The 24909-nt window shown below is 53.4% G+C and overlaps 1 protein-coding gene across 2 annotated transcripts; it reads left to right on the top strand.

Moving 5' to 3' along the window:
- The first annotated feature begins 408 nt into the window (after positions 1-408).
- Positions 409-24909, top strand: tgfa (transforming growth factor, alpha). 2 transcript variants are annotated; one of them, XM_060856503.1, is made up of 6 exons: positions 409-778; positions 15034-15087; positions 20618-20735; positions 22105-22254; positions 23712-23815; positions 24567-24909. In XM_060856503.1, exons 1-6 carry the CDS (start codon positions 526-528, stop codon positions 24572-24574), a joined length of 687 nt encoding a protein of 228 aa, XP_060712486.1. In that variant the 5' UTR covers positions 409-525; the 3' UTR covers positions 24575-24909. The 2 variants fall into 2 exon arrangements, with proteins under 2 accessions (XP_060712486.1, XP_060712487.1); XM_060856504.1 differs by lacking the exon at positions 409-778 and adding an exon at positions 1825-2267.

Raw genomic sequence — 24909 nt, 5'->3', positions numbered from 1 at the left:
GTTTCCTTTGATAACTGGGTCGCTGAGAGGCTAGTGATTGAACTGAGCCGACAAAAAAAAACAACAGCAGAGATTAAGAAGGAATTTCTGTTAACAACAGGCTTCCTGAATGGGTTCAGCCTCGAAAGGCAATGGGGCACATTCCTTCAGCAGGCTGAGTGCCAGGGTCTGGGGTATGGAGGTGATGCACTTCCCTGGCCTCCTGCAAACACCATCGTCCATCTGTCTCCCTGTCCAATCTTCTGTGTCCCCCCTTGGCATGTGAACTCTCTGCTGGGAAAATGTATCCATCTGCAACCAAGAGGGGCCAGATCAATGAAATGAAACTTCATGCTCTCTCTCACTTCATCTCCAAACCCTTGCATCATTGCAAAGTTAGGCACTGCACCTTTTTAACGCACACCCACTTCCGTCTGGAAGGACAAGGACAGCAGATACATGGGAACACCACCCCCGGAGGTTCCTCTCTAAGCCGCTCATCATCCTGAATTGGAAATCTCTCACCGTTCCTTCAGTGTCACTGGGATGAGATCCTGGGATTCCCTCCCTAACAGTCCTGAACTCATCGTCAGTCTCCACCACATTCTCAAGACCAGTTTGGGTCAGACATCAAACATTGGCCCAGTTAGCAGCACCTACCTCCTGCTAAACAAAAAGAGAGGGCATCTCAAACTCAAGATCCTGGGAATTCCATTGAAATTCCTGAGACTGGGATTGTTGGTGTGTTTGTTGGTTGAACGTTATTGCGAGATCTGGAGTGAAGGTGAGGGAAATGGAGGTGAGTGTCACATTAGCCCATGATTGACTTGAGGGAGGGGACAGGCTTGAATGGCCTGAATGGTTTCCTCTTGGACGTGAATCTGGGTTTTGTGTTTACTTTCCTCAATGACAAGGTATCAGTCAATCCCAAGGCAGACAGCCCGTACATCCCTGCACTCTTTGGGCACTTCAACGTTGGCCAATCACGGTGGCACAGTGGTTAGCACTGCTGCCTCACAGCACCAGAGACCCGGGTTCAATTCCCGGCTCAGGCGACTGTCTGGAGTTTGCACGTTCTCCCCGTGTCTGCGTGGGTTTCCTCCGGGTGCTCCGGTTTACTCCCACAGTCCAAAGATGTGCGGGTCAGGTGAATTGGCCATGCTAAATTGCCCGTAGTGTTAGGAAGAGGGGTAGGGGTATGGGTGGGTTGCGGGTCGGTGCGGACTTGTTGGGCCGAAGGGCCTGTTTCCACACTGGAAGTAATCTAATCTAATCCACCCTCACCTGCGCATCTTTGGACTGTGGGAGGAAACCCACACAGACATGGGGAGAACGTGCAAACACCATGTAGACAGTCCCCAAGGTGGGATTCAAACCTGAGTCCCGAGTGCTGTGAGGCAGCAGTGCTAGTCACTGAGGCACCGTGCTCCCAATTTCTGCTGTTGGGTTTGAAGTGAAGGTTAGAGAAAGCCGAGAGGCTAGGTCTGCCTGTTCAAGTGGAATGTGAACAGGTCTCGCCGTCTTCAGCCTGGAGACAGAGTGGGGGAGATAGCCCATGATCAATCGTGAGCCTCAGTGAGCACTGCTGTCATCTGATTGGCATCACATTGCTGATTGTGGAGTCGTGCTGTGCATACTTCGTGCCTCATAGCAGTGACCCCACATCAATCTTCTTTTTATTGCCAAGACAGCTTGGCCAAGAGGACCGTGAGAAATGTTCTGGAAATAACCCGTTTTAAAGTGGGGGTCGGGAGGAGGTGGTTTGGGGTGGATTTGCTCTGTCGAGTTGTTATCATATCTGTCACTCAACATTGTGTGTCACTCAGTTCTCAGCAAGGGGGTGGGGAATTGTTTTGGGAAGAACGAGGTGTGAAGCAAATCAGATGTTAACCTGTCAGGATTTACCACAGTATGACTTGCGCTTTATCTTGCGGTTCACTATTTTCAGTTGAGCAACCTTAAATCAAAAACCGGGATGTGCCTGGGTCTTAAAGAGACACCAACATGTTGGAGGCGAAGTTGTGAAATTGCAGCCTCGGTGTCATCAAAGTGGTCGTTTCAGAGTTGCCTCATTCAGGACATGACAGCTTTAAGAGCCAGTTATTTAAGAAAAAGGAGCCTCCCTTTTGTCTACCAGGTCCCACACAGACACACACACACACTCTCTCTCTCTCTCTCTCCTTGTGTGTCTCTGTGACTGACTCTCAGCAACATCACAGTGTGGAAAGGGGAGCAAGTGAGAGGGACCATGTTCAGTTTCTGTGCGGAAGTCATTCTCATCTTTTCAGGTAAGAAATCTCACAATTTTGTTCCCCTTCTAATTTTACAAGTCAGGAAATGTTTCAGTGGGTGTGCGGCAGTGTTTCCGAGGGCTGGGGATCTCACTGGGCAACCCATTGTGTTATTTCTGTTTGGATTCTGTGAGCAAGCATTCCAAAGGACGAGTCTGTACCTGTGTTTGGGCACCCCGCGCGTGTGTGTGAAATCAGAGCGGCTTCATTGACTTGGTAAAGGCAGAATTCCTGTCTCCCCCTCATTCAGCCCCTTGTCCTGCAATTCTCCAGAAAGTGACTAACTCCTCAATGGAGTGAAATCCCTGAGTGACCTGGACAAAGTGGAACCATGCCGGGATCGAAACAGGCTTGAAATCCCCAGCTCCAGAGGAGGAAGCAAGTTTATCAGCAAGCTCAGGTCAGAAGTGCAGCTCTCCCTCACTCAGGCAGGTCAATCAGATGGGACAATGTAACCTGGAACAGGGGTCCCTTCCTGTCCTGACACCAGGAACCTGTGCCCGGGGTCGCCCAGACCCTGAGGGGAGGATTAAAGTTGATTGTTGTTGACAGAGCTGCCTGTGAGCAGGGCTCACTGTTGAGTCTCACCGAAGTAGCGACAGCAACAGTTAATGCTCCTGATTCAGTAATCTGATTCCAGGGGAGAGTAAAAGGAGCACATTTTCCTCCTTGATTCACCGATGGATGGAATGTTGCAGGGCACCAGGAGCTCCTCAAATCCAGGCTGGTGTGAGTGCAGAACCTTTAAGTGTGCTGACCTGTGGGGATAATAGCTACTCAGGAGGGGCTCAGTGATACCACAGCCACTCCTTCCTCCCCCTGCCTCCCCCCCACCCCCGTCAAGAAAATCAGATCAAAGCCCAGAAACTGAAAAAGTTGTCTTTCAAGGTGGATCAGCAGAGATCTATCTCACACCCTGCTCAGTGTCACCACAACCTGAAGCTGTTCACAAACAGGGAGGAAGTCACGTAGAAAACATTACAGCAAGCTCCCACAGCTATCACTGTGATCATCCAGTCACACAGAGATGTACAGCATGGAAACAGACCCTTCGGTCCAATTATCCATCCTGACCAGATATCCCAACTTAATCTAGTCCCATTTACCAGCACCCAGCCCATCTCCCTCTAAACCCTTCCTATTCATATACCCATCCAGATGCCTTTTAAATGTTGCAATTGTACCAGCCTCCACCACTTCCTCTGACAGCTCATTCCACACACACACCACCTTCTGCATTAAAATGTTACTCCTTAAATCCCTTTTATATCTTTCTCCTCTCACCCTAAACCTATGCCCACTAGTTCTGGACTCCTCCACCCCGAGGGAAAAGACTTTGTCTATTTATCCTATCCGTGCCCCTCATGATTTTGTAAACCTCTATAAGGTCACCCCTCAGCCTCTGTCGCTCCAGGGAAAACAGCCCCAGCCTATCCAATCTCTCCTCCCTATAGCTCAATGATCATGATCAGCTCCATGGTAACTGGATTGATCGATGATATGAGTCGAAGACCTGTTTCAAACATTCCTCTTCCCTTCAGAGAGGGGAGATTTCTTCCATAGACAGGACCCGGCTTGAACTGACCACCTGAAAGACAGCTCCTCTGACAGTGCAGCACTCCCATGTCTTTCTCTCAGATTGAGAAAGAAGCAGGTCATTTTGGAAATGGTCTGAGTAGTAAAAACTAGCAGGAGGGGCGCAGGTGATTTACTGTTGGTGGTTAGTCGAAGGGAAGTCCCATGGGTGATTGGGGACGGGAATAACTACTCAGTGTCAGTGTGAGAGCAGTTCCAGAGGGAGGGCTCTTGTGGAGCACTGGTAATGTCCCTACCTCTGAGCCAGGATACCCAGGTTCAAGTCCCAGCTGCTCCAGAGGGGTGTCACAATATCTCGGAATAAGCTGATTGGAAAATACAAACAGTATCAGGAGCTGTGAGACTGAGCAGTCCATAAACTCTATCCCCAGACAAAAGCTTCCAGCTTGGAGTCAGATTGAGATCTTCATGGTGACCCTCTGACAGGGCAGCACCTGCTCACTGTTACACAGGAGCATCAGTGTGAATCTCGGAGAGAGATGGAGGGGGCTCAACCCCCAGCCCACCCCCGCCCCTAAGTTTACAATTTGTAGAAGTCATGAACAAGACACAAAACTAATGAGTGAGCTTCAGTAAGATATCTCTGCTGGACGATTTTAAAGAATTGCAGATGCTGGAAATGATAAACAGGAACAGAAATTGCTGGAGAATCTCAGCAGGTCTGACAACATCTGTGGAGAGAAATCAGAGTCAATGTTTCAAGTTGAGAACTGATGGTAACTTGGAAAGAGTTGATTTTATGCAGAGTACAGGGTGGGGGGAAGTGGTGGAAGAGTTAACGAGGCAGGCAGTTGGACAGATGGAGAGGTGGTGAACGCTCCAGCGAGGGTATTGTTGTTGGTGAAAGGATTTCTGCACTCGGTCAGCTGCAGGGAAGTCGACAGGTCTGCGATCGATCACTGTAGGTTCAGTTGAAGACCATTGACAATTGAGAATCGCAGGTGAATCAGACTGATTTCACACGCTGATTCATCCTGGAAGCTATGACTTGCATTGAGACAACTCCTGTAGTGTCCCGTAACGTTATCCCCAGGCTACATCCAGAGTGATTACAACAGGTGACTCAGTCCATCAGGGTGTTGAGTTTGATGTTACCTGTTTGTTCCACTTGTGTGTGTGTGTGTTTGGGGAGGAGTCGAATGAGAGGTGACTTCTGTACATGTGTCCAGATGTTTCTGATATGATGATCAGCAGGACCCACCTCAGTTCCTGGTCTCACGAGATGGTACAGTCTTCCCCCAGAGTGCCTGTGACATGATGGGTGCTGCTTTTTGCTAGCAACCCCAGGATTAACGCTTTCAGAGCTGTTTGCCCTGCAGTTAAAACTGAAGGGAGACGAGAGGCAGAGTGGTCTCGGGAGAGAAGCCCAGAGACTGGGGCTCACACTTGGCCAACCCTGGTGGAGTGATTCTGTATGGACAGGCCAGAATTGGAAGGCTGCGGTGATCTCAGAGGGTTGTGGGGCGGGGTGGTGGGGGGTAGGTTTCTGAGATAGGGGAGGCTTACAGACCCGGGGAGAGTTGGAATGAGAATGTGAACATTGCAGGCCAGTGAGTCCATCCCACAAGGGGAGCTGTTCCTATCTCTGGTTCCTCCACTTCAAAGAAGTGAAAGTGTCCACTGTCTGCCTTGGCCATGGAAACAGACCAAATACACCTGAAAGGGAATTCTGTCACACTGTGGGAGGATTGATGGCTGCAGGAGTGCACCCGATAGGGCAGCTGCTATCAGTAAGAGTCAGGAGAGGGGAACGGATGGACAGATAATAGATTGATGTCACGTTCGATGGGAATGAGGGTAAGGCATGAAGGTGGGGCTCAGACTGCAGTGAGATAGTCAGGCTGTTTGTGAATGGAGGAGCAAGCATGATGGGCTGAATGGCCTCCTGCTGCCTCAAACTCCTGTCTTCCAAAGGCTCTCACTTTGTGTATGTTCGCCAACAGCTTCTGGGTTTGCACAGGTCTCTCCTTGGCACAGATGTGAAGGAGCTACTGAGGTATGGGCTAGTATTGAAGGACAGGCCATTTGTTTGGGAGGGTAATGAGGTCCAGTCCCATTTGATAGCCACTGAGCATTCCCAGGAGCTGGAAGATTGGGAGTGGGTTGGAATGGTGATGCTCAGTGGTCAGGAGCAGGAAGCTTTGGTCAATGTTCCCTCCCTCTCTGTATGTGTGTCTCTATCTCTCTGTCCGTCTCTCTCTCTAAGCCTTGACCTACATGAGAAAGTCCCTCAGGACTTTCCCTGTGACCTTGAACTCTCTGAATCACCAGTGCAACCATCAGGGTTTCCATTCGGGTGAGTGACTCAAGTTCTGTCCACCCAGACCTGAGGAAACTGACACCAATCAGGCTGACAGTGGGGGGTCTGACACTGACACTCCCTCTCACTGGCATTCAGACACAGTGCAATGGTGCAAGCCCTGTATCTCACAGTTTCATCTCAGAGAACCTTCTCCCTCACTGTGCCTTGGTCAGACCTCTACCCACTGTGGCCACTGTCATTGTCTCAGGCAGATTGTAACGGACTCATCCTTGAGCCTGAGGAAATGAACTGATCCTGGGTTCACTCAGCTATCCAAGCAGGGAGGTGATCTCCTGGTAATTTCTGCAAGACTTTAGCACGACGGAGCCTGGGCGATGACTAGCCTGTGACTGACTGCAGACTCACTGAGCCAAGAGGCCAAGTCATCGCGCACTGAGCTGAGGAAGGATTGCTCTATCAGAGGTGGGGTGGGGGGAAGTGTGGTATCAGCCCAGGGGACTGCAGCATCTTCAAGGCACAGAGCAGGCAGGGTTCCTGGGGATCGAGCTGTTCGATTCCTGAATATTAGTGAGGAAAGTCTGTGGGACCGTCTGATACACTCTGGTCTCACCACTCCAGTCTACATCCACTTCATTCACTCACAGCTCCGTGTGGTGGGCCAATACTTCCTACCCATCCCTCATGGTCCCAGGGGGAGGGGCTGGGGGGTGGACTGCTGCTTCCTGAACTGCTGCAGTCCACGGGGTGCAGGTACACAGTGAGAGAGATGGGGAGAGAGTTTCACAGATATTAACCCAGTGACTGTGGAGGCTGAGCAATGGCTGAGGAAGCTCGAGAGGTGCAGAAGGGGGTGGTGCTGGATTGGAAGGGTTTCCAGAACATTGTCTTCCTGCAGGATCCTGCCCGTCCCCTGCTCATGGGAATTGGTTCATTGAATCCTGGATGAAGAATGAGACGGGTCAGACTGAATAGACACAGAGCTTTCTGCAGCTTTGTTCGTATGGCCAGAGTTTGAGATGGGAAGTCCCTAACTTGACGGGACAGAACTCGGGTGAGATCATGAGTCATTGGGCTACTAGTGATCTCCAGAGATTTCTGTTGTCAAGAGGTGAACTTGTGATGCCAAGCTCTGGGGGTGTGGTAATGGATTTACTGTCAATCTCAATTGCACCTCACTGTATCTCTCTCCCTCATTCCATCTTTCCCACCCACTCCCGACACCTCACACTCACTGCCAACACAACACTGTCCAGGACATGGAACTCATTGACTGACTGTTTCCTCAGGAAAATCTGAGTTTGAATATTTCCCTTGAGCGACGTTGGGGAAGGGCACCATCTGAAGGATTTCCTCACACTGCCAGGCTGTCAGTGATTATCAGAAATGTCCTCCATCCAGAGAGCATGGGAACAGTTTTAACATGTCCTACTTAGGGATAAAACCTCTGGCAGTTTGGCATTCCCTCAGCACTGACCCTCCGACACTGCGGCACTCCCTCAGCACTGACCCTCCAACAGTGCGGCGCTCCCTCAGCACTGATCCTCTGACAGTGCCCACTCCCTCAGCACTGACCCCCCGACAGTGCGGCACTCCCTCAGCACTGACCCTCCGACAGTGCGGCACTTCCTCAGCAATGACCCTCCGACAGTGCCCACTCCCTCAGCACTGACCCTCTGACAGTGCGGCGCTCCCTCAGCACTGACCCTCTGACAGTGCGGCGCTCCCTCAGCACTGACCCTCTGACAGTGCGGCGCTCCCTCAGCACTGACCCTCTGACAGTGCGGCGCTCCCTCAGCACTGACCCTCCAACAGTGCGGCGCTCCCTCAGCACTGATCCTCTGACAGTGCCCACTCCCTCAGCACTGACCCTCCAACAGTGCGGCGCTCCCTCAGCACTGATCCTCTGACAGTGCCCACTCCCTCAGCACTGACCCCCCGACAGTGCGGCACTCCCTCAGCACTGACCCTCTGACAGTGCCCACTCCCTCAGCACTGACCCCCCGACAGTGCGGCACTCCCTCAGCACTGACCCTCTGACAGTGCCCACTCCCTCAGCACTGACCCTCTGACAGTGCGGCGCTCCCTCAGCACTGACCCTCCAACAGTGCGGCGCTCCCTCAGCACTGATCCTCTGACAGTGCCCACTCCCTCAGCACTGACCCCCCGACAGTGCGGCACTCCCTCAGCACTGACCCTCTGACAGTGCCCACTCCCTCAGCACTGACCCCCCGACAGTGCGGCACTCCCTCAGCACTGACCCTCTGACAGTGCCCACTCCCTCAGCACTGACCCTCTGACAGTGCGGCATTCCCTCAGCACTGACCCTCTGACAGTGCGGCACTCCCTCAGCACTGACCCTCCGACAGTGCGGCACTCCCTCAGCACTGATCCTCCGACAGTGCGGCACTCCCTCAGCACTGATCCTCCGACAGTGCGGCACTCCCTCAGCACTGACCCCCCGACAGTGCGGCACTCCCTCAGCACTGACCCTCTGACAGTGCCCACTCCCTCAGCACTGACCCCCCGACAGCGCGGCACTCCCTCAGCACTGACCCTCTGACAGTGCCCACTCCCTCAGCACTGACCCTCTGACAGTGCGGCATTCCCTCAGCACTGACCCTCTGACAGTGCGGCACTCCCTCAGCACTGACCCTCCGACAGTGCGGCACTCCCTCAGCACTGATCCTCCGACAGTGCGGCACTCCCTCAGCACTGATCCTCCGACAGTGCGGCACTCCCTCAGCACTGACCCTCCGACAGTGCGGCACTCCCTCAGCACTGACCCTCCGACAGTGCGGCACTCCCTCAGCACTGACCCTCCGACAGTGCGGCACTCCCTCAGCACTGACCCTCCGACAGTGCGGCACTCCCTCAGCACTGACCCTCCGACAGTGCGGCGCTCCCTCAGCACTGATCCTCTGACAGTGCCCACTCCCTCAGCACTGACCCCCCGACAGTGCGGCACTCCCTCAGCACTGACCCTCTGACAGTGCCCACTCCCTCAGCACTGACCCCCCGACAGTGCGGCACTCCCTCAGCACTGACCCTCTGACAGTGCCCACTCCCTCAGCACTGACCCTCTGACAGTGCGGCATTCCCTCAGCACTGACCCTCCGACAGTGCGGCACTCCCTCAGCACTGACCCTCCGACAGTGCGGCACTCCCTCAGCACTGATCCTCCGACAGTGCGGCACTCCCTCAGCACTGATCCTCCGACAGTGCGGCACTCCCTCAGCACTGACCCTCCGACAGTGCGGCACTCCCTCAGCACTGACCCTCCGACAGTGCGGCACTCCCTCAGCACTGACCCTCCGACAGTGCGGCACTCCCTCAGCACTGACCCTCCGACAGTGCGGCACTCCCTCAGCAATGACCCTCCGACAGTGCGGCATTCCCTCAGCAATGACCCTCCGACAGTGCCCACTCCATCAGCACTGACTCTCTGACAGTGCGGCATTCCCTCAGCACTGACCCTCCGACAGTGCGGCACTTTCTCAGCAATGACCCTCCGACAGTGCCCACTCCCTCAACACTGACCCTCCGACAGTGCCCACCCCCTCAGCACTGACCCTCCGACAGTGCGGCGCTCCCTCAGCACTGACCCTCTGACAGTGTGGCACTCCCTCAACACTGACCCCCCGTTGCCTCAGCACTGACCCTCCGACAGTGCGGCACTCCCTCAGCACTGACCCTCCGACAGTGCGGCACTCCCTCAGCACTGACCCTCCGACAGTGCGGCACTCCCTCAGCACTGACCCTCCGACAGTGCGGCACTCCCTCAGCACTGACCCTCCGACAGTGCGGCACTCCCTCAGCACTGACCCTCCGACAGTGCGGCACTCCCTCAGCACTGACCCTCCGACAGTGCGGCACTCCCTCAGCACTGACCCTCCGACAGTGCGGCACTCCCTCAGCACTGACCCTCCGACAGTGCGGCACTCCCTCAGCACTGACCCTCCGACAGTGCGGCACTCCCTCAGCACTGACCCTCCGACAGTGCGGCACTCCCTCAGCACTGACCCTCCGACAGTGCGGCACTCCCTCAGCACTGACCCTCCGACAGTGCGGCACTCCCTCAGCACTGACCCTCCGACAGTGCGGCACTCCCTCAGCACTGACCCTCCGACAGTGCGGCACTCCCTCAGCACTGACCCTCCGACAGTGCGGCACTCCCTCAGCACTGACCCTCCGACAGTGCGGCACTCCCTCAGCACTGACCCTCCGACAGTGCGGCACTCCCTCAGCACTGACCCTCCGACAGTGCGGCACTCCCTCAGCACTGTCCCCCCGACAGTGCGGCACTCCCTCAGCACTCACCCTCTGACAGTGCCCACTCCCTCAGCACTCACCCTCCGACAGTGTGGCATTCCCTCAGCACTCACCCTCCGACAGTGCGGCATTCCCTCAGCACTGACCCTCCGACAGTGCGGCATTCCCTCAGCACTGACCCTCCGACAGTGCCCACTCCCTCAGCACTGACCCTCCGACAGTGTGGCACTCCCTCAGCACTGACCCTCCGACAGTGCGGTACAACAGAAACTCTGGCTGAGGAGCCTAGGGTGCCAGTGATAATACACACATACATACAGGCACTCAGTTAAAAATCACACAACGCCAGCTTATAGTCCAACTGGTTTATGAAGGAGCAGCGTTCCTAAACCTAGTGCTTCCAATTAAACCTGTTGGACTCTAAGTTGGTGTTGTGTGATTTTTTTTTTACCTTTGTACACCCCAGTCCAACACCGGCATTTGCAAATACAGACACTCAGACACACCCCCACATACAAACATACACCCAGAGAGAGACACATGCTCACATCCACATATGACTCTCCTGCTTTCCATCTCCCTGGACAATCTCTCCTTAAGGATACCAGTTTAATTTTGGCTAAGATCTCAGCAGTTGAGCTCCCCGTTAATCTCACTTAATCTCTGCCATGAATGATGTCTCAGTGAGGCGTGGGGGTTGGGGCAAAGTGACTGCCTTTCACGCTGTGAGCTGGAAATTTGATCAGTGCCTGCTCTCAATCCCCACACCTTGTTCAACCCCCATGTTACACTCATGACCATGTAACCAGTAGGAATTGCTCTCCCGTACCTGCTGACATTGCAGGATGTGAGCTGCTGGCTGGTGTTCATTGATGAATTGATTGAATGACTCAATGGGACGGAGGAATAAGTGGTACTGGGGAGATGGGCAGTGGTGGGGGAAGGGGGTAAGCTGCCAGACTGAGTTGTTGGTAAACTCTAACCAACAGGTTCGGATCTGAGTTGGCTGTTTGGTCCATGTTGCTGCATTATTGCAAATTGACTTTGATCCTCTCTAATGTCACAGAGTGAAACACAGTACGGGCTGTTAAGCTCTCAGCTCTTTGCTAATCCCCTGGGAAGACTAGTCTCTCTCTCATCAGTTACAAGCAGTACCCAGTGCAGACGTTTCCTGTCTGTGCTTTCTTTAAGATAGTGGTGTTTCCCTGTCCCTTCCTTGGCCCATGTGTTCTCAGTGGGTAACATTCCCAGCTAAGTTCATGCATCTTGCAAAATGTCCAGATTACAGTGGAGGAAGTGCTGGATGTCTTGAAAAGCATAAAGGTGGATAAATCCCCCAGGACCTGATCAGGTGTACCCGGGAACTCTGTGGGAAGCTAGAGAAGTGATTGCTGGGCCTCTTGCTGAGATACTTGTATCATCAACAGTCACAGTGAGGTGCCGGAAGACTGGAGGTTGGCAAACGTGGTGCCACTGTTTAAGAAGGGTGGTAAAGACAAGCCAGGGAACTATAGAATGGTGAGCCTGACCTCGGTGGTGGGCAAGTTGTTGGAGGGAATCCCGAGGGACAGGATGTACATGTATTTGGAAAGGCAAGGACTGTTTAGGGATAGTCAACATGGCTGTGTGTGTGGGAAATCATATCTCACAAACCTGATGAATTTGTTGAAAAAGTAACAAAAAGGATTGATGAGGGCAGAGCCGTAGATGTGATCTATATGGACTTCAGTAAGACGTTCAATAAGGTTCCCCATGGGAGACTGATTAGCAAGGTTAGAGCTCACGGAATACAGGGAGAACTAGCCATTTGGATACAGAACTGGCTCAAAGGTAGAAGACAGAGGGTGGTGCTGGAGGGTTGTTTTTCAGACTGGAGGCCTGTGACCAGTGGAGTGCCACAAGGATCGGTGTTGGGTTCTCTACTTTTTGTCATTTGTAGAAATGATTTGGACGTGAGCATAAGAGGTACAGTGAGTAAGTTTCAGGATGACACCAAAATTGGAGGTGTAGTGGACAGCGAAGAAGGTTACATTAGATTACAATAAGATCTTGACCAGATGGGCCAATGGGCTGAGAAGTGGCAGATGGAATTTAATTCAGATAAATGCAAGGTGCTACATTTTGGAAAAGCAAATCTTAGCATGAGTTATACACTTAATGGTAAGGTCCTAGGGAGTGTTGCTGAACAAAGAGACCTTGGAGTGCAGGTTCATAGCTCCTTGAAAGTGGAGTCGCAAGTAGATAGGATAGTGAAGAAGGTGTTTGGTATGCTTTCCTTTATTGGTCAGAGTATTGAGTACAGGAGTTGGGAGGTCATGTTGCGGCTGTGCAGGACATTAGTTAGGCCACTGTTGGAATATTGCTTGCAATTCTGGTCTACTTCCTATCAGAAAGATGTTGTGAAACTTGAAAGGGTTCAGAAAAGATTGACAGGGATGTTGCCAGGGTTGGAGGATTTGGGCTATAGGGAGGGGTTGAACAGGCTGGGGTTGCTTTCCCTGGAGCATCGGAGGCTGAGGGGTGACCTTATAAAGGTTTATAGGATGATGAAGGGCATCGATACGGTAAACAGACCAAGTCATTTTCCTAGTTTGGGAGAGTCCAAGTGCTGACTACTGGGACTAGATGAGATTGGTATATTTGGTCAGCATGGCCGAGTTGGACCGAATGGTCTGTTTCCTTGCAGTACAGCTCTGTGACTCACTAGGTGGTGTTCTCAGTTGGGTTCAGGGCTCCTCTCAGCAGATACCCCTCCAGCCATGGAGTATCACCCCTCCCCACAGGTCCCCAACTCTGTCTGCAGACTGACCACCGACATGGGATGGATGTCATGGTTTCCACCACCACTCTTCAAGAAAGAACTTCCCAGTCTTAGGGTTATCCTGAACTCTTCAACCAGCCTGCACTTTCCGGCCAGTTTGTGGGTTAATGGTGTCTTACTGTGAACGCATTCGGTGTCACATTGCCAGTGTGAGATGCCGAAAGCTGGGCTGTGTCTCAAGGGAGTGATTATGGAGGGGATACAGACTGAAAGGATTCCCGAGCTTGGTGTCTTGCTGCCCCTGCGTGACGCTCTGACTGGGGGAGTGCGGTTGATGGTGGCGGGGGTCAGTGAAAGTGGACACCCCTCCACTGTATCCTGTTGCGACTGTGATTTGGGAGGTCCGAAGCATTTGTCTGAGAGGAAAGTGGGCAGTGAAGGGAGCCTTACTGTCCACAGATCAACACCAAGACATCCGCTCTCACAGTCACATGGTCAGGACACAATGCAAGAATGCCACCAGCAGGAAGGGTGCTGACTGTGATTGGCCAAGGCATTGTTGTAGAGAAAGCAGTATGAAATCAAGGCACCACAACCCCCACCTCCCCCCAGTCCTGGCTAGTTCAGAAAAGGTGCAAAGTTTGATCATGTCCCGTTGGTTTGGGAAAGATTAGGATCGGATATCTATCGCCTCCAGCAATGAGCCACATAATGAGCTTCCCTGATGATTGCCCTCATTCGATTGTTTGTGTGACTAGTTGTGCACTCTGGATTGTTGAGTAAGTGCTGTCCCGTCCGTGTCTGTGGTGTGATTTGGGTATGTGCCAGAGCACTCAGCAACTGATAAAGGGTGTCAGTGCTGTAACCAGCCGCACTCTGCACAGGAAACTCGGGGAAATAAGCTCTGTGCTCATACCCAGAGAGTGGAAATTCTCTATCATGTCGGCAAGGGGGTAGTGGAACGCCCGAGCTGGGCAGGCAGCCTTTCCCAGAGGGTGAGAAAGAGAATAGGCACTTCGACCAGAATCACCTTGACCCCTGATTGGAATTGACGCTGGGGTTTATTGCTGGGAAGGGTCAGTCACAGCGCAGGCAGGGCTGGGGGGGGGGATGCCAGAACTGTCTGAAACCCCTAACAAAGGTGTGTTGTCATGTGGAGAGCATTGTCGGAGGCTCCAATCTTTCCACCGCCCCCAACATCTGTCCCACCCTCACATTGTGTCAGTGCCTCAGTCAGGATTCCATCTCCTTGGTTGAGTCCTTGGGTGGGAGTTGGCTCAGAGACAGGGGTTTGATCCACAGTCCCAAAAGCAGCTCCTCACATCCCTGGCTGGATTCCAGCTCTGAGATCCCAGGCAGGGAGGAGCCTGAGAGGATTGGAGAGGGTGTGGTGGAAAGCCGGGCCTGACCTGGCCAGTTCACGCAGGGACACTTAGTCAGGAGATCGCGAGCAGTGAGCCAGAGGAGGAACCGAAAACCTGGTTTCTGCTCAACACACCATCAGAGAACCCGGGGGGAAGGTACTGAGGGGAGACGGTGGGGAATGTTAGAGCTGTTTCTGACTGCACTGTGGGGGAAATGGGGTGACATATTTGAGCAGATTGTTATTGGTGAATCAGCAAGCTGTGGGGCGGGTGGTAGGATTTGAGTCGGCCTTTGACAGAGACAGCAGACACACGATGGGCCAAATGGGCTGTTTCAGCCGCAGCCGTTTGACACAGTGATGTTGCCAGGCCTGAGTGTTCGCCCGTGGCTCGTGGAAGTTCAGTCAGTGTGTGGAGCCCCAAGTCACAGTAAAGCGAGGCGTGTGCCGGGTGGACAATCGTACCGCAACGTCAGACTGATTGATTGACTCTCTCCTCGTCTTCTTGCAGCCCTCACCCTGACAGTCTGCAGCTCTCTGGAGAACAGCACCTCAACACTGACTGGTGAGTGAGTCCATGCTTCATTGGGGCCTGAATTGTGCTTGTGGGGATTGTCCTTCTGTCAGGACAGGAGAGTGCCATTCAGCCCCTTTCTGAACACCTGGTTTGTTTCCTCCCCTCAATAATTGAATCAGTGTTTCCCGACTCTGGTCTTGGGAACATCTCCCTCTTGGCTGCAGTTCCCTCACTCTTGTCCTGGGGCCCTGGGTTTAAATCCCACCAAGCTGTAGCTGGGGGAATCTCATCAAGGTAGACCAGTCTGGAGTGTGGTGCTGGAAAAGCACAGCACGTCAGGCCGCATCCGAGGAGCAGGAGAGTCCATGTTTCATCAGGAATATTGTTGGGGAAAAGCCCTCTGATTGATCAGTGTCCTTCAGGGCAGGGAATTTGCCATCTTCACTGAGTCAGGCAGCATCAGGAGGTAGAGAAGTCTACGTTTCGGGTTGGAACCCTTCTTCAGGACTGGGGGTAGGGGTGGAAGGGGGAGCTGCAGATAAAGGGGGGGGGTTGTTGTCAGTGGGAAGCTCCGAGCGAGTGGCAGCAATCACAGTCCTGGTGTTGGACAGTGAAGCTGACCATCACAGTCCTGAGCTGTTCTCAAGTCTCAACGGAGCTGTTAATCCCCTCATTCCTACCTCAGAGAAACTTGCATTGCAGTAGCACCTTTGGGGTCTACGCCTCCCCTCATCCTATCCCCATTGAGAGTTTGGCCTTCTGGAGGAAGCACAGGTCAGGAACGATCTGCAGGCTTCCATTGGTTCAAAGGTCGCGTGATATTGAGAAACTAACTATTGCCATCCATCTGAGAGGTAACCAGAGGGTCAGAGGTCACTCTCTCTCTCTCTCTCTCTCTCTCTCTCTGTCTTTCCCGTGCCGTGTGCTCACGGTGGGAGGAGTCCAGGTCATGACCCCTGATGAGTTGCTGATGGAGAAACAGGAACTCCAGTGTGAGTGAGGAAGGCTGGTCACTGTCCACCCAGGGAGTGGCTGAGTGAATGAACTGTCCTCTCCCCCACACTTGACCCCCACTCCCAGTCCCAGCGCGCACTCAGGTTTGGCACTGTGCCCGTTCCAAGAGAAGGCCATTTGCGCCATCTGCTCCGTGCTGATATCCATGTTCCTCTCCCAACCCCTTCATTTCACCCCATTGACACTGCTTTCTGTTCGGGGAGAAAGTGAGGTCTGCAGATGCTGGAGATCAGAGCTGAAAATGTGTTGCTGAAGAAGGGCTTATGCCCGAAATGTCGAATCTCCTGTTCCTTGGATGCTGCCTGACCCACTGCCTTCTGTTCCCCTGTTCCTTGTGTTCAGCCAGTTTGCCCTTTCACATATCCGCAATGTACCCTTTACCCAGCACCTGGGAGAGCAAACCCCTCAGAGTGTCCAAGCGAGATGCCTGTCTTCTCCAGAGTTGCTGACGAGACCACGGTGTGAGTGCCTCCCTCAGTGTCAGGCTGTGGCTGAGACTGAGCAGCCAGTGCCCCCTTGCCCTCTGGTCTCCATGGTGCGTGTGTAAGCTGCCTGTGGGACAGAATGTCCATACCATCATGGGCACAGAGTACTTGGTATTAGCCCCAGGTGACAGCTGCAGAGCGGATCCAGCAAAGGTAGGCTAGGATCACGACTGGCAGTAATCGGAGATTCCTGCCCCGCGCCCTCTGGGAATCCACGTTTTGTTATGATGGAGCTCTAGTGTTACCTCCAGTCCTTGTGAAGCCCATCGCTGTACAATACTTCAAAGGAACAGCGTCGATGAATCAAATGTCCTGATCTTCCTCCACCTGAGTGGCCCTGGCGCACCCAGACCTAGGGAGAGCAGTTTACAGGAGGTGACAGACGCAGGATTGATCAGAATGATACCGAGAGCTCCTGGAACATGGCAGAGAGATGGAGAACAGCGGGGGGGGGGCATAGACAGGGGATGTTTCTCAGCTGGGGGGGGAAGGGGGGTCACTGCACACAGAGGTCAGTACAGGGTAACCCGCCCTTCCCTTGAGTTATGCCAACAAGCTGGCCATGTGGTGGACCACACTGGCTGTTGGCTGGAGCCTGGCAGAGAGTGTGTGACGGGGACGTCATTCATTTGAGAGTGACACATTGGCACATTGGCCTCCATCAGAAAGGGGAGTTGAGTGCACGTGCAAAGATGGCTTCCTCCATCCAGCTGTCTTCTGGGGTATCGGGAACTGGTGTGGTCTCCTTACTCTGAGGCCTGGCAGGGCAGGCTCCTCAAATCGAATCCCCTGGGAGTATTTGGCAGGACATCTCACCTACCATTGAGAAGAACAAGATGGTCAAAAGGGGAGGCGGTGACTGAGTGACCTTGTCACTGTATTGTGTCCCCAGGCCACATTCTGGGGACCTGCTTTCAAATCCTATCATGGCAGATGGTAGAATCCAAATTCAATAAAAACATGGAATTCAGGGTCCAGTGATGAGCATGAATCCATTGCCAATTGTTGGAGAAACCCATCTGGTTCAGTTATGTCCGTTAGAGAAGGAAACTGCCATCCTGACCTGCTCTGGTCTACATGGGACTCCAGACCCACAGGGTGAGTGTGAACTGCCCTCTGGGTAATTTGGGATGGCCTAGCCAATGATGTCCTCACCCTGTGCATGAAGAATTCTGACAGGGAGGCTGGGGTGTCTCAGAGGGACAGTCTCAAAGGTTGCTGATTCAGACAGACTGGAGGGGGGTAATGATTCACAGCCTGACTCAATGGGAGAGCAGCTCTCATTCATCGGGCGAATGGCCTGGTCATATAGTGATAGAGTCCCACAGCACAGAGATAGGCCATTCAGCCCAAACTGGTCCATGCTCACCCCATTTCCCTGCACTTGGCCTGTATCCTTCTAACCCTTTCCTACCCGTGTATGTGTCCAAACGCCTTTTAAATGTTGTTAATGTCCCCACCACCACCACTTCCTCATTCCATATACATCCCACCCTCTGGGTAAAATAGTTGCCCCTCGGGTTCCCTTTTATTCCTTCCCCTCCAACCTTAAACAGATGCCCTGTCGTCCTCAATTCCCCAACCCTGGGAAAAAGACTGAGTGCATTCACCCCATCATGATCTTATACACCTCTGTAAGGTCTCACACTCCACCCCCTCTCAGCTCAAAAGAAAAGAGCTGGGGGACAGTCTCTCTCAGTGGGACACTGGGTGCCAGCTGCAGTGAGCCAGGTTTGGCTGAGGCATGATCTGGCTCACAGGACGGTGGGAAGTCAGCCCCTCCTGAAATCTCAGTGGCCTGGGGGAATTGGCAGTTCTGTTTGTAGTATAGCCAGGTGTCGGCAGATCAGAGAGCCCAGGTACAGTGGTGTTGTCTGCCCTAAATCCCGACAGCCAACTGGCAGCAGCTGCCCAGATAGGATATCCCCCCCCCACCCCTGCCTCTGGTCCCTGAGAAACCCTCTCTCATATACAGGAAACAAAACAGCAGCAGCATGCTCTGGCCAGACAATGGCAGCTTCACCAAGGTCTGAAGGTGACAGGTGTGTACTTTCTGTGCAGTGATATCTGATCAGCCTTTTCATCCTGTCTGCATTCCAACTCACCAAGGCCCTAACTAAACCAGGAACAAGACTGGCTGCGTGACGTTCTGAGGGAGAGAGCTCAGAACGTGGGAGGTGTCCTTTTCAGCTCAGTCACATCACGCTGCTTTGGAGACATTCACCTTCCAGATAAAGGCAGTCTCTCTCTCTCTCTCTCTCTCTCTTATACAGCACCTTCACATTCCAGCACCAGTCTGAACTGGAGTGGGGAAGCAGTGAGCAGAATGGAATTGATGTGGCAGCCCCTGCAGTTGGTGCTGCTCTCGCTGCCCAGGGAGCTGACAGGGATATCAGGAACAGTGAGGGTCTACACACGCACGCGCACACACACACTGTCTCTCACACACACACACACACAGTCTCTCTCACACACACACACACAGTCTCACACTCACGCAGAGTCTGAGATCTCCATCTTCACCTGCTCACTGGGATCCCACCCACCACCCCCCTACCTGAAATCACAGTCACGTGAACACCAGAGCAAGAGGTCAGAGGGCAAGGTTTGTGGGGAAGGGGGCAGCAGATTCTCAACAGAGAACTTAGTTCTCTCTCAGGGTTGTGAATCTGTGGAAGTCTCTACCCCAGGGTGTGGTGGATGCTGGGACAAGGAGGAGGTAGAGTTTTAATGAGGAATGAGTTGAAGAGTTGTGGGTAGGACAGTGGAGTTGAGGCTGAGATGAGATCGGCCATTGATGGTGTAAAATGGCAAAGCAGACTGGACGGGCTGAATGGTCTCCTGCTCCTGGTTCCTCAGTGCTGATGTTGGTGAAGATCAGGAGGCCGTTTCTCTGAGACTGAGGGAGAGAGCACGTCGTGAAGTGAGCCCTTCCTGAGGCCCCTGCAGCACTGAATACAGATGGAGGCTCGTAGTGCTGTCTGCTCCTCCATCTGTCCACATGAAGAGCAGGGAACTCTCATTGCTGGCTCATGGGCCAGCCCTTCATGTAGACCTTAAACCAGAGAGATGAGCCCCATTGCTGTCCTGTGGGCAATGCACGCTCTCTGTGTCATGTGGTTGGCCTGGGAGTGACCACAATGGTGTGAATTTGTTCAGGACTGAGTGCACATACCACCGTGCTGTGGGCTAATGGGAGAGCAGACCGTGGCATCGATACTGGATCCATCAGGAGAGATTTACCAGGATGTTACTGGGTGGGGATGGGTGAAGAATAGGCTGGGGCTTCTTTAACTGGAGTGTAGGAGGTTGAGGGGTGACCTGATCAAGGTTTATAAAATAATGAAAGGTATCGATCGGGTTAATGGTAATTGTCTTTTCCCTCGGGCGGGGGGGAGGATTTCCACACGAGGGAGCACATTTTTAAGGTGAGAGGGCACATTTTTCCCCAGAGGGTGGTTTGTGTGTGGAATGAACTTCCTGACGGATGTGGGCGCACTTACAATGTTTAAAAGACATTTGGATCACTAGAGGAATAGGGAAGGGTTTGGAGGCACATGGGGGGGCGTGTTCAGTTTGTGATTATGGTCAGCATGGACTGGATGGGCCGAAGGGTCTGTTTCCACACTGTGTGCATCTGTGAGTTGTTGGTCATTGTTCCTGTGCTGGGCGATCTCTCATAGTGAGCTACCGTCTTGGTGCTGTCCCTGGCCGCAAGACCGTGGGCGAGAGTCTCCCGACTGGAGCGGGTGGGCCCCAGTTACCAGGCCTACGATGTACGCACCCCTCCTTGTGGTCAGGGGCAGCCTGTCAGGAACCAGACTGCTGTGGGAAGAGGGAGGGAGAGCGTGCGGGCCTCCGACACTGACTCCACTTGGTGATGTGTCTCTCTCTCTCTCTCTCTCTTTCTCCCCAAGTCCCAGGGTGAGGTTTGAAGCAGGTTCCTCTGACTGTCTCCCTGTGTGATGAGAGGCCTGTGAAGCCTGAGCTTGGGAGACGGTGCAGACCAGGAGAGGAGGAGGCTGCTGAGGGTGCCTGAGTATATAACTGAGTGACTGTTCTCTCCTGTCTCCTTGCAGATCCTCCTGTGGCAGCTGCTGTCCGTGCACATTTTGAGGAGTGCCCTTTGACTCACAGACATTTCTGCTTCCATGGCACCTGTCGGTTTTTGGTGCAGGAATCTTTGGCAGCTTGTGTGTAAGTAGGTTTGGATCTGAAAATCCTGGGAGCTGGGACTGGGAGCTTTCAGCCTCTCAATCACATCGGGTTGTCTGATGGTTTCACCTACAACAAAGAAGCCAAACAAACAGGCCACTCTGCCTCATAACCGCCTCTGCTGGTCCATCTGATCATGGCAGACCTTCCATGATCTTGCACACAGAGCTCCTGTCCTGGACAGCAAATGTAGGCCCTGTCTCCCCAAAGCTTCCTCAGTGCCACTGACCAAAGAAAATCACAAATCCTTCATATCATCTTCAAACCAGAACACCTCGCTGTCTTCCAACAGCCAGCACAGTCCCACCCCACATCCTTCCCCCTCAACTCCATGTTCTCCGTGAGAAAATACCCACAGTCCTTTCTGATGTTCTCTCTGTACCTACACAGTAACTGAGGACATTTCACAGGACATTCCGATTCTGCTGCACTCCCAGACTGTCCCCTCTCTCTCTTTCTCTGTCTCTCTCTCTCTCACTCTCTCTGGCGCACTCACACTCTCTCAGTCGCGCGCGCTCTCTCTCTCTCTCTCTCTCTCTCTCTCTCTCTCTCTCTCTCTCTCTCTCAGTCTCTCTCTCTCTCTGCTGATTGTCCCTAACCCTGAGAGCTCTCCCTGTTCACACATTGAGCCTGTTATTCCGCTTGAGAAGCCCCAAGTGAGCCCTCCTGCCCCCCCCCCACCCACCCTCAGACACTGTATTCCCAGACCCTCACCACTCTGTTTGCGGAGTGGGCTTTTCTGTTTGATTCGCCTGGAGCCTGTCCCCTCTGGTTCTGTGTTCTGGGATCAGTGGGAATACTCCACTCTCTCCTGGTTGTGTGTGTGTGTGGGGCTGGCTCACACACACACTCACCCCAAACCATTGAGAGCAGGAGCAGAGCCCTTCCTCTGCTCGGATTGAGAAGAGAGTGCAGATGTTGGTCACCCCCTGCTCCCCACTTCCAGCCTGTACATCAGCAGCACAGCAGTGACCATTCCCAGTCCCACACTGCGTGAGGAGTTTGGGTTGGACTGTGAGAAGCTCAGGTTATTCTCCAGCCAGAGAGAGAGAGAGTGAAGGGCCGATTTTGTGAAGGAATTTTCCATGACGGAGTTCCCGTTGATAAGGAGATCCCGAGATCAAGTTGATTTGCAGAAAACCGGGGCAGAATGTGATTATACAGAGGGTTTGTCACGTTCTGCAATTGGGAGGAACGGACTTTTCCCAAGTTTGGAAAGGAAGTGCAGAGCACTGGACGTGGGATGGATTATTCCCAGTGAACTGCAGGGTGATGGGGAAAGAGAGGGGATGCTGGGTGGAATGTCTGTCTGGTGTACTCTCTCACCCTGAGTGAATGTTTTTGATTATAGCTGTCATACAGGATACATGGGCTCCCGGTGTGAACACGCTGACCTCCTGGCTGTGGTAGCTACACAGCAGAAACAACAAGCCCTCACCACCCTGCTTGTGGTCTCCATCATTGCCTCGGCTCTCCTGATAGCGGCTTGCGTCTTACTGCAGTAAGTACCGGGGCTGGGGGGAGTCAGGGTGGGCTAGGGGAGATCCACTCCGGGCTCAGACCCATCGAGGAACCTATCCACAGCTGAGGGCTGGATCTGAAACCAGGCTTCTCAACACTTTCCAAAGAAGTTGCATTTGGATAGCAGCGTTCAGGTGCAGTCCCTGTGCAGGATGTGTTGGGAGGGAGAAGGATTTGGAATGGTCAGTGAGCTCACTTCCCCGGTTTTCCCCCACCGTTTCTGTCTCTCTCTCTCTCTCTCTCTCTCTCTCTCTCTCTCTCTCTCTCACTCTCTCACTCTCTCTCTCTCTCACTCTCACTCTCACTCTCACACTCTCTCTCTCTCTCTCTCTCTCTCTCTCTCTCTCTTCTCCCCCCCCCTCCCTCCCTTCCACACTGTCTGGAAGCTGAACAGGAGTCAGTGGCTGACAGAGGAACACTGTGATCCTGGCAGTGACAGTGCCTCTGGGTTAGGGAGTCACACACACTCTGCCCGTCACTCAGTAAAAGCTGAGCAAAGGAATCGATGCCAACAAAACTGCCTTGGCATAGCGCCGCCCTTACAGTGGTGACCCCTGGCCCACATGGCTGCACAGAAATATGGACAAGCATCAGAGGACGGCAGGCATTCCCCAGTGAGAGGCCATTCAGCCCTTCAAACTGGTTCTGACTGTCCCCCTGTGTTTGTGAACCCCTTTAAGCTTTGTGTGTGACCCATGGGGCCTGGTGTAGGGGAAATGGATTTCAGACATTGGAGATATCCTGCTCATCGTTTCTGAACGAGTCCCCTCTGCCCCAGGCTGGCTGCAGTGTTCCCAGGATATCGGCAATCCCTGTGGAAAGTCCAGTCCCAGCATTCTGTTCAGGGCAGAGAATCCCTGCAGTGTGGAAGCAGGCCATTCTGTCCATCGAGTCCACCCCAAAGAGCATCCCAGCCAGACCCATTCCTGTAACCCTGCATTTCCCACGGCCAATCCACCCGAACCTGCACATCGTTGGACTGTGGGTGGAAACCTACGCAGACACAGGGAGAATGTGCAAACTCCACACAGCCCAACAGCCCGAGGCTGGGATCGAACCTGGGTCGTTGGCGCTGTGAGGCAGCAGCGTTAACCACTGAGCCACTATGCCGTCACCTTGGAGTCACGACGCGTTGATTCAAACCTCACAGCCACCTGGAAACCACCAGACTGTGGTCAGAACCCCATCCGGTTTCTCCCGTATCCTCCCAGGAAGGAACTCTGACCTGGTTCTGGCCTACACGGTGACTCCAGACCCACAGCAATGTGACTGACTCGACCCAGGCCAGCACACAGCTGAGTGTTTCAGGAAGGCAGGGCATCGTGAGGGCTGGAGAGTCAGCTGGGGCTCCGACAGAGGGAGTGTTATCTGTGTTGGTGCTGGCATGAGTGACCCAACTGTGTTTGTTCTCTCTCTCTGTCCCTCTCCCCCCGGTAGTTGCTGTCAGAAGTGGAGGAAGTCTGAGCTATGCCAGCGGATATTTGCAAGGCGTGAAGCTACCCTTCTGAAGAATGTGCCCCCCAGTGCTCAGGGAGACACAGGTAAGCCTCACTTCCTGTCTGTTAACACAGCCCTGAGCCAGTGAAACACCTTAGTGCCCCCTTGGTCTGAAGCTGGGACCCCTGGCCAACATTGTGGGCACTGGCAGTACGGTCCTGTGGGAGTGCCACACTGTCACAGTGCCCAGTGGGATGGTCAGCTGATGCCTTGGCCCAGCCAGGATGGACAAGGGAGCAGGAGGAAGGGCTGAGACTTTCCCCTTCGCCATCACCTCATGGTCCCCTTGTCTTCTGGGATCTTGCTGTGCATGCATTGGCTCATCCTGGACAGCGTAGTCTCCCTCCACGTCAACCAGGACCTAGCTGGCTGGAAAGCCAAAGTCCCGGTCTGTCAGGGTCACATTCCCAATGGGAGATCCCAGAGTCGGTCTGTCCGGGTCAAATTCCCAATGGGAGATCCCGGAGTCGGGGTCTGTCCTGGTCACATTCCCAACGGGAGATCCCAGAGCCGGTCTGTCCGGGTCACATTCCCAACGGGAGAGCCCAGAGCCGGTCTGTCAGGGTCACATTCCCAATGGGAGAGCCCAGAGCCGGTCTCTCAGGGTCACATTCCCAATGGGTGATCCCGGATTCGGTCTATCGGGGTCACATTCCCTATGGGTGATCCCGGATTCGGTCTATCAGGGTCCCATTCCCTATGGGAGAGCCTGGCGTTGCTCTGTCATTGTCCCATTCCTGATGGTGGTGTTGGTCTGAGCCTCTCTCTCTCTCTCTCTCTCTGTGTCTCGGACAGGAGTATGAAGAAAGCTGCTTTCTACCAGGTACAGGCATCCAGCTGTGAGCTCACCAGTTCCCCCTCCGTATCCTGTCTGCTGTACCTCAGCACTGGGACACACCACTCCTGTCTCACCTGCTGGTCAGCCAATGGAAAGCATCTTGTATATTGTGGAATTCTGCTGTTTTTGTTTGTTTTTTTGTTGATGTGAATTAATTTATGGAAGTTTTGAAGTGAAGCCATCTCTCTGAGGAAGGGCAGAATGTAATTTATAGCTATTGAGACGTATCTGTGGGATTATTTGAATATTTAAGGATCAGAAAGGAACTCAAAAAGTTATATGTTAAACTATTTAAACTTC

Source organism: Hemiscyllium ocellatum, chromosome 48, assembly GCF_020745735.1.
Source record: "Hemiscyllium ocellatum isolate sHemOce1 chromosome 48, sHemOce1.pat.X.cur, whole genome shotgun sequence".
NCBI lineage: Eukaryota > Metazoa > Chordata > Chondrichthyes > Orectolobiformes > Hemiscylliidae > Hemiscyllium > Hemiscyllium ocellatum.
Note: the sequence above shows the minus strand (reverse complement) of the source record. Positions and strands in the feature narration are given on the sequence as shown.

Excerpts from the sequence above, each read along its gene's own strand:
- tgfa (XM_060856503.1), top strand. The coding sequence starts at position 526 with ATGAGATCCTGGGATTCCCTCCCTAACAGTCCTGAACTCATCGTCAGT. Across the intron at positions 15,088-20,617 it reads CAGCACCTCAACACTGACTG|ATCCTCCTGTGGCAGCTGCT; the intron begins GTGAGTGAGTCC and ends GTCTCCTTGCAG. Across the intron at positions 22,255-23,711 it reads GCGGCTTGCGTCTTACTGCA|TTGCTGTCAGAAGTGGAGGA; the intron begins GTAAGTACCGGG and ends TCCCCCCGGTAG.